The 14,323-nt window shown below is 47.9% G+C and overlaps 1 protein-coding gene across 1 annotated transcript in view; it reads left to right on the top strand.

Moving 5' to 3' along the window:
* RCL1 (RNA terminal phosphate cyclase like 1) overlaps positions 1-14,323 on the top strand; it is a 56,271-nt gene that overhangs the window by 24,289 nt on the left and 17,659 nt on the right. The window contains exons 5-6 of the mRNA XM_029919689.1: positions 604-728; positions 13,004-13,129. Of these exons, the coding sequence (XP_029775549.1) occupies positions 604-728; positions 13,004-13,129 (251 nt within the window). The remainder of the gene's footprint in view (positions 1-603; positions 729-13,003; positions 13,130-14,323) is intronic.

Genomic DNA, 14,323 nt, shown 5'->3' on the forward strand with positions numbered 1-14,323 from the left:
CGTGTTTAGTTTTTTCAAAACCGAATAGAAGTAATTGAAGCATTTGAAGGGGGTTACTTCAGTGACACTGGGTGTCTTCCACTGTTTAGCATCTATTTCTTTTTTTTTCCCCTTGCTTGTTTCTTTTTGTTTTTTCATTGATAGTTTATTACCAAGTTGGTTTCCATATAACACCCAGTGCTCTTCCCCACAAGTGCCCCTCTCCATGACCATAAGAGTAGCATCTGTTTCTTACATTAATGTTTTAAAACAGGGGAAATGACTTCATTTTTATTGCATAAAAGGAGGTTTGGTAGCTCAGTTAGTTGCACAGGAGAAGCGACCCCTGATGGGTAAGGGATGGGGTGAGCCGATGAGCTGGCCAGCTGCTCACTGTTAGGATGAGGGGACGGGCCCTGGTGGAGACGGGGACGTGCTGGCCCGGTGTCACTGCTCAGCCCACGCCCTCCCGGTGCTCACCGGAGGTGCTGTCGGTATCGAAGGGACTGACAAGCTGGGCATGAAAGAGCGCTGCCTCCTAGGGAAGAGGCGGCCAGGCTGGGTGTCAGGGTCACGCCCGCCGCCACCGCCAAATCCTCACGTCTTTTTTTCGCCACCGGGCAGGTTGTGCGGCGGGGAATGCCTCCCGGAGGAGGGGGAGAAGTGTTCTTCTCGTGTCCTGTGAGGAAGGTCCTGAAGCCCGTTCAGCTCACGGATCCGGGGAAAATCAAACGCATCAGAGGAATTGCGTATCCTTTGCATTTGACGGAGCTTTCATATCATTGACTGCTGCGTCTCGAAGAGAAGGATGACTCCCAACTCCCAGCAGTCTACCCCTTCCCAGAGCCAGTTACGTTTTAGACAGCAGTCTTGGGGAAGTCTTAACAGTGCAGAACGGTGATTGTTGGCTGAGATACAATGTTTTATTATCTGTCTCACCATGACTAGACCCGTTCCTTCATTGTTTTGTTTTTTTTTAAGTTAAACATGCACGCAAACAACTCCGGCATCCGTGCTGCTCTCCTGGGGGCTTTGGTTTAGGGGCCACCGACACACCGGAGAGCTCCTTGTCTGATGAGGGGAAACATCCGCAAACACGTAATTCTGATCTAACGTGTAACGTGGTGTAGACGGGCACACAGCAGGTTAGAGGAGCTAAGATACAGGATGGCATGTTTTGTCTGGAGGATGTGGGAGGGTAGGAATAATACTGTTTATTAAGGGATTACTCTGCATGCACCGTGATGCTAGAGGTGTTTACTTGCTTTTATTTTGTTTTTAAAAACCCACTTTATTGGGGTTGAGTGTCCGACTTTGACTCAGGTCATGATCTCGGTTCACGGAGTTAGAGCTGCGCATCCGGCTCGCTGCTGTCATCACAGAGCCCGCTTCAGGTCTTCTCCCCCCCTGCTCTCTGCCCCTCCCTCCCTCACACCCTCGCTCTCAAAAATAAATAAATCTCAAAAAAAAAGTTAATTAATTCAAAACGACTTGATCGATGTATGATATACATAGAAAAAGCTGTGCGGATTTCATGTGTACAGCCTGGTGGGTTTGGAGGTTAGTAGGTTCCTGAGAAACCAGCAGCATAGTCGGTGCCTTGAGCCTGCTCGTTACCTCCAAAAGTTTCTTTCTGCTCTCTTGATTTTTTTTGTATTTTTACACTGTTAATTTTTTGTGATAACACTTGATACACGTCTACTCTTTTAGGAAATGTTTTAAAATTATTTTTTAAATTCCAGTATAATGATCTTAGCAAAATTTTAAGTATATAATGCAGGCATTACGGCATATAGTAGATCGTAAGCACCTCGCATAACTGAAACTTCGTCCCCTTTGACCAGCATTTCCACCCCAGCCCCAGCCCCAGCCCCAGCCCCTGGCAACCACGTTCTTTCTGCTTCTGTGAGTGTGACTATTTTGGATTCCTTATATAAATGGAATTATGCAGTATTTGTTCTTCTGTATCTGTTCTGTATCTTTCACTTAGTGTCTTCCACTAAAGGTGACTTCACTTAGCACATTGTCTTCCTTGTAAACCATGTCACCAATGGCAGCATTTCCTTTGTTTTTTTTTTTTTTTTAAGGCTCAATGATACTCTGTTGTATGTATGTAAAACATTTTTCTTGATTTATCTTTCATTGGACATTTAGGTTGTTTTCATGTCTTGGCTATAGTGAATACCACTGAAATGGGTACGTGGGAGTGTGTTCAGTTTCTGGGGATAGGTTCCCTAGGTGGGATTGTGGGATCAATTCACATTCCCAACAACAGGGTGTAAGGATTCCCTTTTCTCTACCCTGTCAGCAGTATTTTTCTCTCTCTTTTTTTAATATAGTAGCTATTCTAACAAGCATGAGGTGATAACTCATTGTGTATGTGTTTTTAAGATTTTAATGTTTATTTTTGAGGGGGGTGGAGAGGGAGCAGGGGAAGGGCAGAGAGAGAGAGAGAGGGAGACGCAAAACCGGAAGCAGGCTCCAGGCTCTGAGCTGTCAGCACAGAGCCCGACAAGGGGCTCAAACCCACAACCTGTGGGGTCATGACCTGAGCTGAAGTCGGACGCCGACTGCGCCGCTCCGGCGCCCCTGACTCATTGTGGTTTTGATTTGCGTTTCTCATGATGAGTGATACTGAGCACTTTTTCACATGAACGTATGAATGTCTCGGGTTCTTCTTTGGAGAAGTTTGTTCAGGTCTTTTGCCCATTTTTTAATTGTTGTTTTTTTGCTATTGAGTTGTAGGAGTTTGTTATATATTTTGGATATTAATCCGAGATATGAATTGCAGACATTTTCTCTCATTTTGTGGATTGTCTTTTTACTTTGTTGTTTTTTTGCCCTTGTTTTGGTTCATCCAAGAAATCATTGCCGTGTTTTCTTCTAGAATTTATATGGTTTTAGGTCTTATATTTATCTTTAATCTGTTTTGAGTTGACTTTTGTGTGTGGTATGTCTGTTGAGCAGACTTGTAGGGGTTTGTTCCTGGCCTCTCTCTCTTATTCTATCGGTCTGTTGTTTCTATGGCAATACCATGCCATTTTGATTACTGTAGTTTTGTAATATATTTTGAAATTAGGAATTCTGATGCCTCTAGCATTGTTCTTGCTCAAAGTTGCTTTGGTTTTTTTGAGTCCTTTCTGGTTCCATATAAATTTTAGGATTTTTTTTTTCTGTATCTGTTATTTTCTGTATCTATTAATATCATTGGAATTTAGGGGTGCCTAGGTGGCTCAGGCGGTTAAGTGTCTGACTTTGGCTCAAGTCATCATCTTAACGGTTTGTGAGTTTGAGCCCCGCATCGGTCTCTGTGCTGACAGCTCAGAGCCTGGAGCTGGTTTGCTTCAGATTCTGTGTCTCCCTCTCTTTCTGCCTCTTCCTGCTCATGCTCTCTCTCTCTCTCTCTCAAAAATAAACCTTAAAATAATATATCATTGTGATTTTAATAGGGATTGCATTGAATCCGTTGTTTACATCGTCTGGATGTTTTAAGAATATTAATTCTCAAGAAAAAAATTCATTCTCTCAGTCCATGAACATAGACTGTCTTTCCATTTATTTGTGTCTCTTAAAGTGTTTTTCATCAGTGTTTTGTACTTTCTAGTATACAGTTCTTTCACTTCCTTGGTTAAGTTTATTCCTAAGTATTTAGGGTTTTTTGGATGCTTTTATAGATAGGATTATTTCCTTGATTTCTTACTCAGATAATGTATTAATTTACAGAAATGCTACTGATTTTTGTATGTTGGTTTTGTATTCTTCAACTTAAGAAAATGTTTATTCCAGTAGTTTTTTTGTGCTTGGGGGGTGATATCTTTAGAGTTTCTACATATAAGATCATATCATCTGCAGACAGATAATTTTACTTTTTCCTTTCCAATTTGGGTTCCTTTCATTTCCTTTTCATGCTTAATTGTTCTGGCTAGGATTTACAGTATGCTGAATAGGAATGGAAATAGTGGTCATCCATGCTTGATTACAAATTGTAGAGGAAAAGCTTTTGGTTTTCTGCCATTCCTGAAGATTATGTGGGCTTTTCCTGTATGTCCTTATTGTGTTGAGTGAGGTAAGTTTTTTCTACACTTAATTTGTTGAGAGTTTTTAATTGTGGAAGAGTATTGAATTGTATCAGATGCTTTTTTGTATCGAGACAATCATGTGATTTTTATTCTTCATTCTGTTAATGTGGTGTATCACATTAATTGATTTGCTTATGTAGAACTCAGGAATAAATCCTACTCGGTCATGTTAATGATCCTTTTAATGTATTATTGAATTTAGTTTGCTAATATTTGTTGATAATTTTAGTATCCAAGTTCATTAGGGATATTGGCCTGTAGTTTTCTTTTTTGAGGTGTCTTTAAGGTCTGCCTTTGGTATCAGGGTGACACTGGTCTTATAAAATGAATTTGGAAGTGTTTTCCGTCTTTGATATTTTTGGAAGTCTAAGGATTGGTATTAATTATCATTTAAATGTTTGGTACAGTTCACCAGTGAATTAATCGTGAAGCCATCTAGTCTTTCTTACCAGGTTTTTGATGGTTGATTCAGCCTCCTTCCTTGTTACTGGTCTGTTCAAGCTCTAGTCTTGATGCAGACTTGGTAGAACTTATCCATTTCTTCTGAGTTGTCCAGTTTGTTGGCATGGACTTGTTCATAATAGTACCTTATTTTTTTTAATTTGTGGCATCGGTTAGACTCTTTTTTCATTTCTGATTTTATTTACTCGAGTCTTCTGTCTTTTTTTCTTAATCTAACCAAGGGTTTGTCAATCATTTATCTTTAAAAAAAACTGACTCTTCTGTTGATTTTTTTTCCCCATTGATTTTTGCTTTTCTGTTTCATTTGTATCTACTGTATTATTTATTTCCTTCTGCTAACTTTGGATTTTAATTTGTTCTTTTCCTAGTTCTTTGAAGTGTAAAGTTAGGCTGTTTGTTTGAGACCTTTCTTCTTTTGTAGAAAGAATGTATGTGCTTATCACTATAAAATTCCTTCTTGGTACTCCTTTTGCTCAATCCTGAAAGTTTTAGTATGTTGCATTTTCACTTTTGTCTATAGATTTTCTAATTTCCCTTTTGATTTCTTCTTTGACCCCTTGTATGTTCAAGAATGTGTTCATTTTCATCTGTTGGTAGATTTTCCCATTTTCTTGCTGTAGTTGATACCTACTTTCATTCCACTGTAGTTGGGAAAGATACCTGAGGTGATTTCAGCCTTCTTAAACTTGTTAAGATGTGTCTTGTGACCAACCATGTGATCCTGGAGAACGTTCCCTGGGCACGTAGGAAGAATGCTTGTTCCTCTACTTTTGTGTGGAATGTGCTGTGGATGTCTGTGAGTTGCATTTGGTTTATAATGTTGTTCAAGTCTTCTGTTGCCTTACTTGTTTTCTTTCTGGATGTTCTATCCATTATTGAAAGTGGGGCATGAAGTCTCCTATTGCTATTGTATTGCTTTTTCTTCAGATCTGTTGATGTTTGCTTTATATATTTAGATCTGTTGAATGCATATATATTTATAATTGTTGTATCTTTCTGTTGAATTGACCTTTTATCATTTTATGATCAACTTATTTGTCTCTTGTGACTTTATTTTATATTTATTTTTATTAGAGTGTGGAGGGGTTAGAGGGTAGAGGGAGGGAGAGAGAGAGATTCTTCTTTTTTTTTTTTTTTGAGAGAATGTGAGTGAGCGAGGTAGAGAGAGGGAGAGAGAATCTCAAGCAGGCAAGAGAGAGGGAAAGAGAGAATATATCTTAAGCAGGCTCCACTCCAGGCTTAGCATGGAGTCCTGTCTCTTGTGACTTTAAAGTCTTGTTGGACTGAGTCTCTTTTGTTTGATGGAAGTTGAGTCGCTCCTATTCTCTTTTGGTTCCCATTTGCATGGAATATCTTCACTTTCAGCTTATGTATATGGTTTTTTTAAAATATATGTTTGTATGTTAAAGTGAGTCTTTTGTAGACTGCATACAGTTGGGTCTTGTTGTTTTACCCATTCAACCTCTTTTGTTTCTTCTGATTGTAAAGGTTAATACATTTACATTGTAGCCACTTTTATTTTTTATTTAAAAAATTTTTTTTAATGTTTTATTTATTTTTGATACAGAGAGAGACAGAGCATGGGGGGGGGGGCAGAGAGAGACACACACACAGACTCGAAGCAGGTCTATGCTAACAGCTCAGAGCCTGATGCGGGGCTCAAACCCACGAACGTGAGATCATGACCTGAGCCGAAGATGGAGGTTCAACCGACTGAGCCACCCAGGTGCCCCTAGACGCTTTTATTTTTAAGCCTCAAAGTGACTCTTGAGTTTACTTGCATTCTTTTTTGCAGATGGGAAAACTGAGGCTGCACCTCATGGAATTTGTATCCACATAACCTGGCTCATAATGGCAGGGCTGGGGTTTGAACCCTATCTGATTGCAGCCCGGGCTTTTCCCTCTCCTCTATCTTACAGGAGGTCTTGAAGACTGGAGGCCTGTGAGGGGAGCAAGGAAGGCATGCTGGGGCATGCATCGTCGTGCACGGTGCTTCTGGGAGGCGCAGTCCGTGCAGTGCGGCCTGCATGCAGGTTGCGCAGTGGTGTTTGGTGGTCAAAGATGGGGTGTGGACAACACGGCGGGAGCCAGGGAAGATTGAAGACCACACTGAGGAGCTGGCTTTTATTCCAAAGTCAGTAATTCTCTGGAGAGAGAATTTCCATGTTAAGACCATAATTTTGGTGATGCTAAAAGAACTTTAGGCTACTTTTGATTCAGTTTAGAAATTTTGAAAGGTTCAAGTAAAAAAAAAATCACCATCTAGTGGTGACCACTTAGAGGCAAAGCTACTAGAGAGTCATTGTACTCTGAAGAGCCCAGGTGAGGGCTGCTGGTTTACAGAGATCCTGGGGGCAGCCTGCGGGGGTGGGGGGCTGCTGTCACCATGGCTCTGTGATAGGGGCTCAGGGGGTCCCTGAGGACGATTCTGATGTGTCTCCAGGCAGCTGGATAGAGGTGTACATTCTGATGGTGGCTGTGTGTTTGGCGCAGCATTTGGCGGGGTGGGGGGGGCGGTGGTGACAAGTTCAGTTTTATTCCTGCTGGGTTTGAGGGCACTTCGTCTGGTTACAGGGAAATAGGCCTAGAAGGGAGATTAGAAATGCACATCTGTAACCTGGGGGCCAGGTGGGAGCCCAGAGTGGGTGATTTGGCATTGGCTGTGGGGTAGCATGCCGGAGGATCCCTGAGAGCCACTAAGACTTGGAAGCACATGCAAAGTGCTCCCGGGGCGCCTTGCAGGGCTCAACTGGTTCAGCATCCAACTCTTGATTTTAGCTCACCTTGTGATCTCTTGGTTCACGGGGTTAAGCTTCATGTTGGGCTCTGTGCTGAGAGCGTAGGGCCTGCTGGGGATTCTCCCCCCCCCGCCCCAACTTACGCTTGAGAGTGTGCACTCTTCGCAAAATAAATAAACCCCAAAAAATAAAAATAAAAACAAAGTTCTCCCAGGAAGGGGGACCAGGAAGAGTCGAGGGGTCAAGAGGAGAATAAAGAAAATGCAGCTTCTTAGAAGTCTGGCCGGCACCCCAGGAGCCCAGAGGAGTCAGCCTGAGGATAGGGAATGCGCTGGGCAGCGCATGGCCAGGGAAGAGCCCCTTCCAGAGAGGAGGAGCCAGCCCCAAAGACCAGTTCCCGGCTGAGGGGTGTGACTGGGAGGGCTGTGGTGCAACGTGGAGGTTGCTGTGTCAGGAGTCCTGACTGGAAGGAGAAGCAGGAGGAAAGATAAGGCAGTTGCTTGCCATACGGAGACAGTTGAGAAGATTCCCTCCCTTTCTGAATAAAAGGTTGGTGCTGATCTGAGTACTTCTGTTGATCAGGCAGAGTAGATCTCTGGACCGAAGGGAGGCTTATGAAGCCGGGTAGCAGTGACAGGGTGCTGGGGTCAGATGTGAGTTCTGACTCTGGTTTGCCGCCCAGGTATGGCAGGATTTTGGCCCCACACCTTGGTTGGCCCCCATATCACTGGGCACATTATAGGCACCGTGAGGGGCTGCAGAGAAGATTGAGTGAGATGACAGATGTCTAGTACGAGGCACTGGGCTGGTGTGTGAGTAAGCATGTGGGAAGCTGTGGCTACTGTTATTTTTATTGTTATAGGAGAGGGTGTGGGTTGAAGGGGGCAGGTGTGTGGTGAGGACGGCTCTAGATCAAGCTGTCTGACGGTGCTGGGAAGGGGGCTGGGAGCAGTTCTGTTCTCAAGAGTTAGGATGAGATTGAGGATGAGGTCACTAGCAGAGGCAAGATGAGGCAGTGTGACAAGCGTAAGGATGTGCCATCACAGTGGGGCGCAGTGACTGAGGAGAAGAGCAAGTCTGTGTTACCCCCGTGAGGGCTCACCAAGATGGTGTCCATCATTGTGACTGGGTGGCTGTGTCCGGCAGCAGTTGGCAGCCTGGAAGGCAGAGAAGAGAAGGCCAGACGGTCGCCCTCAGGCAGGGTCGCCCTCAGGCAGGGCTGGGTGTGGATGACCGGGTGGATGACAGTGCATGAGGACGCGTCAGAGGGACGGTGGGGTGGGGGTGGTGCGCAGTGACGGCATCAGAGGGACGGTGGGGTGGGGGTGGTGCGCAGTGATGGCCATGTGCTCCTGGCCAAGTCCTGGGCTGGCCAGCTGCAGAAGGCAGGCCGGCAAGGGGCTGGACCCTTACTGGGTTTAACGGTTGAAGGGAAACAGCTCTGAAGGTTGAGTGGAAGCAACTGAGTGTGCTGGGTAGGAGAACCAGAGCTTGTGTGCGGGGGATTGTATTTTGGGGTCTCAGATACTACAAGTAGCGTGAGTCCAGAGGCTGACAAGGTCTGGGTCAGGGCAGGCATTGGGAGGCCAGAGGGCTGGGTGGCTGGGCCATGACTTTCCTGGTGAGAGTTTGACAGCAGGAGGTAGATCAGGATGTCTGCTTCCCAGGCATGGACAGCTGCTTAAAGTCAAGTTTTATGTTTCTCTGGAGGTTTTGGCGCGTCCTCCTGGGAGGAAAAGAAACATGGTGCAGACTGACTTTCCAGAGGCCTTGATTAGCTTGAGCAGTGAGCGGGGAGGACGCGGCCTAACTCGGGGAAGCCATCCCTGCAGGAGCCCCCAGGACCGGAGAAGTGCGCCCAGAGCTCCCCTGCGCCCTGGCCTGTTCTCTCTGCGGCTCCCCTGGGGCCCCGGCCGGGCCACACCCAGGACCTCTGTCCCGGGAGCCCCCAGGAGGGCGCACAGTTAAAGGGACTTTCTAAGGTGATGTTCTCCAGAGAGAAACGGAGGTGCTGTGCAAGTAGGGAGGTTTTTTATTTTTCTTTTTAACTAAATACGCGTGTCCTCTTAGCTCGGACTCATTCTTGTTAGCAGGCGCGGGTGTGCCAACATATGAAGAGCCCAAAGCGAAACCCTGCTGGTGTGTGGCCGACGGTGGCCTCGCGCCTGACGTCCTGCTCACGCTCTGGACCATTTCCATTGGTTTCCTCTCACCTGAGCTTCCTGCTGTCCAGTGGCCGTGAGCCCTGCTCAGAGCCTGTTCTCTGCAGCCTGGAAATGTGGTTCCCAGCGTGCGCCCTGTTGTTTTGACGCAGTCTGTGCTGACAACACGGGTTCCGCGGAGGCAGTCCCGCCGGGGTCCCGGTTGCTCTGTGTCCCGCGTGTGCATGCGCCCTGTGAGGGAGCTTTTGGTGAGGGCGCTGGGAGCGGGGCGCCCGGGGGTTGTGCAGAGGAGAGCGAGAAAGCCAGAGACCCCGGGCGGCAGGTGTCCCTTTGTTCCTCCCTGGCGTCTCCTTCCCCTGTTCTTGCAGTCTCGGCGCCAGAAGGACCCAGGAGGGCCCCCTGCGTGGGGCTGGACCCCCGACCCCCCTCCCAGCTCCTTGGGAAAGGAGCTGCAGCGCCTGTGCACAGAATCCTGTCTGCACACCAGATGTGAGCTGCCCTTCTCTCTTGTACACCCCCGAAGGAATGTGGGCTTGAACTGTGATCGCCTTCCTGGCCAGTTTTGGAGTTTGGAGGAAAAAAGAGCCGCCTTTGGCAAAAAGCTTTAGCTGGTTTTGTGGTTTTTGTACTTCAAGGTCCGGGTAACTGTGGGCCTGCGCTTGGAGGTGGTACTCCCCACGGGAGGGCCGGGGTGGCAGAACTGGCCCTGCTCTGGTGTGTGGTTGTGGCTTTCACTGAGTTACCCCCCAAAGCGCGGCTTTCCCTCCCTGACCGACTGGGCAGGGCCCGGGCAGGAGCGGGTGTGGGTTCCTGCCAGCAGCTGTGACCAACAGTGCAGTTACTTTTTGTTTAGTGCCACCCACCCTCCTCTCCTCCTGCCTGAGGGGGGGAGGGGAGGAGGGGCCACTCTGTTTCCAGCGTATGGCACTGTCCCAGAAGCTCCTGATTGGTACTGGAGAGTCAAATGAAGAGGCTGAGGGTAGAGGCCAAAGATGCCAGTGAGTTAGAATTTGTAGGACAAATTGGTTTCCTTTCTCTGATTGTAGGTAAGGTCCTCAGAGCATCAGTCTGTGTGTGTCTCTCTCTTTCCACGCACACACTCGTGTGTGCCCTCTCCTACCTGGCATGCCAATGACAGGAATAAGGCCTGTAGCTGTGAAATCGTCTCTCTTGGATGTGGAAGTGCATAGGGTACTCACGTTTGGGCCTCAGGACGCTCATGGCCCCCTGAAATTACGTGTGCATGTTTCCTGAAGGAGGGGCGGGAGCTTCCATCCAATTCCCAGACAGAGCTCCGATTTCTGAAGGGATAGCAGCCTCTGCTTTGAGATTTGAGTCTTGGACGTGAAAAGAGTGGCTGGCGTTCATGGGGTCTCTACCACACAGAGGCATGGCTAAGCATTTACACGTGCTATTTCTAAACCCTCTAAACCCTGGAGGGGGGAGTATTAGGATTATCCCTCTCTTACTGATGACGAGGTGGACACACGCTAGACACACAGTGATCGTCCACTGGAGCTGGGGCTCGAACCCGGTTCGTCTGATCCTGGAACTCAGCCTCCACACCGTGCCAGGTGGGTCCGCAGTGACTCTGGGGTGTAGCCGCCCTGTCCCCCTCCGCTGCCAGGATCCGGGTGTAGGATTCCACTGGCCCTGAGTGGGAACAGTTATTCACCTGATTTCCACATCTCCAGAGGGGTTGGAGGGAGGAGGTTGTCTTTGTGAGGTCAGATCTGTTTAATTTTGTATCTCAGTTCTGTGACTCGGCTGTCCTGAGCGTACGCCTCGGAACTAGGAATCATGACTCTGGCCCATGTATCTGACAGGATTTGGGGAGCCGTGGAATTATGTCAGGACAGTGGCATCAGCTCTCCTAAGGAGAGCCGGCAGCCTCAGGCTCCGAAGGACCAAAGGTCCAAAGGTATGAGACCCGGGACTGTTTATCTCAGCTGCCTGTGGTCAGCAGTACATTCTGGATAGAGGTGATGATGTAACCGGGCTAGCTGTGGGTATTGAAAAATCCCTCTTTGCTCTGTCCCTATCTCAGGTTTGCCCTTTGAGTCAAGTCAAATATTTATCGAATGTTTCTCAGTACAGAAATAGGGTGTGAGAGCCGTCAGAGAGCTCGGTCTGTACAGCAGCGGAGCCCCTCTCCTCGTGGAGTGCATGGTCTTGTTGACGGGCAAGGGCAGCCCGCGTGGAAGTGAAGAGAGGCAACGGCGAGGTCAGGAGGAGACCACAGCCCGGCACTGGCTGGAGGGTGTTGGGGAGACAGGGGAGCTCTGGGCTGGGGCAGTGAAGGAAGGCGGTTCAGGTTGAGGAATCTGGAGAGTCTGGGTGAGCTGTGGAGTGCCGAGGTGGGCTGGACACGGAGCAGCCTGATCGTGAGCTCTGGGGGGGCCGGGCTAACCCACACGGGCAAGGTTGATCTTCCGGCGGGGGTGCAGGACAGGTCAGAAGGGGAAGCGAGGCGCCCGCTGCGTTCTTCGCAGTCTCTGAGCATTTTGTTTCTGCAGCCCAAATGGAAATGGACAGTGCTATTGCTGTAAATGTTGAACAGCTGGACCGGACTGGGCAGGCCACACCCCCCGCCCTCCTGGTGGACTCGCCGCGCGGGCTGTGTATCAGGGTCGTGGGAAGATCACGTGTTGTCACTTGTCCGTTTCTTTAGGACCCTCGTCCCACGAGCGTAGCCACCTCTTGACTGCACGCTGCACGTTGAAAGTGCTCAGTACTCATTTTTTCATTCATGGGGGTGAGGAGAACCGGTCTCCATGATGAAGTCTAACTTTAGATAATTGTTTCCACCTCCTTAAAAAACGTCCTTTTCGCAGGAGTTGGTGGTGTCCTTCTCCTTTTCTCTCTGGGGTGCCCTGCTGCAAAAGTGCTAATTATCAGTGTTTTGACTGTAAGGTAGCAGTTGTGAGGAGCCTGACCCATCCACCAAAGGAGTAATTGATACTTAAATAATTGAAAATAGGCTCTGTGAGTTACGGAAACACCCTGTTTAGATCCTTATATACAGCTACAGTTCTGTCTTTTACCAATCTTTTTCTCCCTTTCCTGTCAACAGAACAGAGGGTGGATTGGGCATGACCCTGGTGAGCCTCCGGTTGGTGTCTGTTCTGGCCTCAGGTTCTCAAGGGACAGACTCCTTGGTTCCAGCAGTGGGGACGGTCACACAACACTTCAAAGCAAACTCGGCTCATGCCACACAGGCAGGCGGTCTTCTCTTGTTCCAAAGCCGAGGTGGACCATTTCTAGGGGGACGGAGGGGCATTGGATAGGAAGTCTAGAATAGGGCTAAGAACTTGTATTTTATACTTTCCACTCTGTCTCTGGGTGTTTTTCACGGTGATCCTTTTGTATAATAATAAGATAAAAGTTACATACTAACACAATAATAATTGATAAAGATGCTCTAAACGTTGAGTGAGGTATTACAGAGCTGAGCCATTAAGGACAGGTGGAAGGTGGACTGGCAGGGGAGCCCAGTTCTGCCACAGCCCGCGGGTACTGCTGCCTCAGAACGGCCTCGCCTCTGTCCTGGAGGCTGATCAGGACCCTTAACCGCAGACTGCAGGTACTCCGTGCGTGTGTCGCCGCAGATGGCAAACCGGATCGTGGACTCTGCAAGGAGCATCCTCAACAAGTTTATCCCCGACATCTATATTTACACGGACCACATGAAGGGAGTCAGCTCGGGAAAGTAAGTGTGCACTTTTAGAGCCTAATTCTGCAGCTGCCCCAGCCTTTTCTCAGTCCGGTTCTGATCAGAGTGACAGCCGCAAGCCGTGCTGCGCGCAGAGCTGACTTCTCCCGACTCACTGCCGCTGTCACCCGCAGGCACCTTTGGAGCGCCTGTCACATGGAAAGCATCGCAGTGGCCAGTGCCGGACATGAGGGGCCAGACCCCGGCCTGGGCGAGTTAAACCCATCTGTTCCCACACAAAAATTAAACAAAACAAGTTCAGGACACCTGGGTGGCCCGGGGGTTAGGCTTCTGACTCTTGAGTTTGGCTCAGGTCATGATCCTGGGGTAGTGGGATCGAGTGCCAGGTCGGGCTTTGTGCCGACAGTGCTTGGGTGCTCGGGATTCTCCCTCTCTCCCTCCCTCCCGCCGGCTGCCTCTCTCCCTGACTTGTGCTCTCTCTCTCTCTTAAAAAAAAAAAAAGTTTATAAAGTAAACAAGTTCTCCCACCCTGAGTAAATAACAGTTTAGGGGAAAACGTCCTTTGCTGCTGGTCCACGCCAGTTGGCTTCCCTCTCCAGCGGGCGGGGCTTCCCTCTCCAGGGGGCGGGGCTTCCCTCTCCCGGAGCCCCGGAAAGTTGTTATTGCAGATTGGAATCAGGTTTAATTAAGCCTTTGTGGAAAACCTCGCCTTAGAAAAGAAAACGTTAATGATGATCTGTGTAATGAAAATACTTGTTTTAGGCTTTTGGTTGTATATTTAGAAACCAGTAAGTGAGGCAAGCAATTAAGAACTAATTTTTTTATAATGGAAATGTTAAATATACAGAAAGTTGAAAGGCTAGCACAGTGAACACCTGTGTAATCCTACTACTTCTAGTTAATGGTTTGCCAAATCTACTTTACTTGTATGTGGGTTTTCTGTGATTTTTGTTTTTGTTTTTGCTGAATCATTTCCGTGTTAACAACAGGGTCACTGTACTTGGGACTCTGCAGCTTGTGGACTGTGTCTCCTAAAAATAAGAACGTCAGGGATGGACTGTTGGGAGTTCAGACAGCAGTGGTTCTCTGAGTAGGAGCACAGCCCCTCCTTGTCCACGGTCCTTGCATCTGAGCTTTCATTTGACTTCAGCCAAAGAAGGAAAGAGCAAAGGAAGGATGAGCGTGATGTGGCATTTTTGACCTTGACAGGCCCACGGGAATGGCGAAGGC

Source organism: Suricata suricatta, chromosome 13 (genome assembly GCF_006229205.1).
Source record: "Suricata suricatta isolate VVHF042 chromosome 13, meerkat_22Aug2017_6uvM2_HiC, whole genome shotgun sequence".
Taxonomy (NCBI): Eukaryota; Metazoa; Chordata; class Mammalia; order Carnivora; family Herpestidae; genus Suricata; species Suricata suricatta.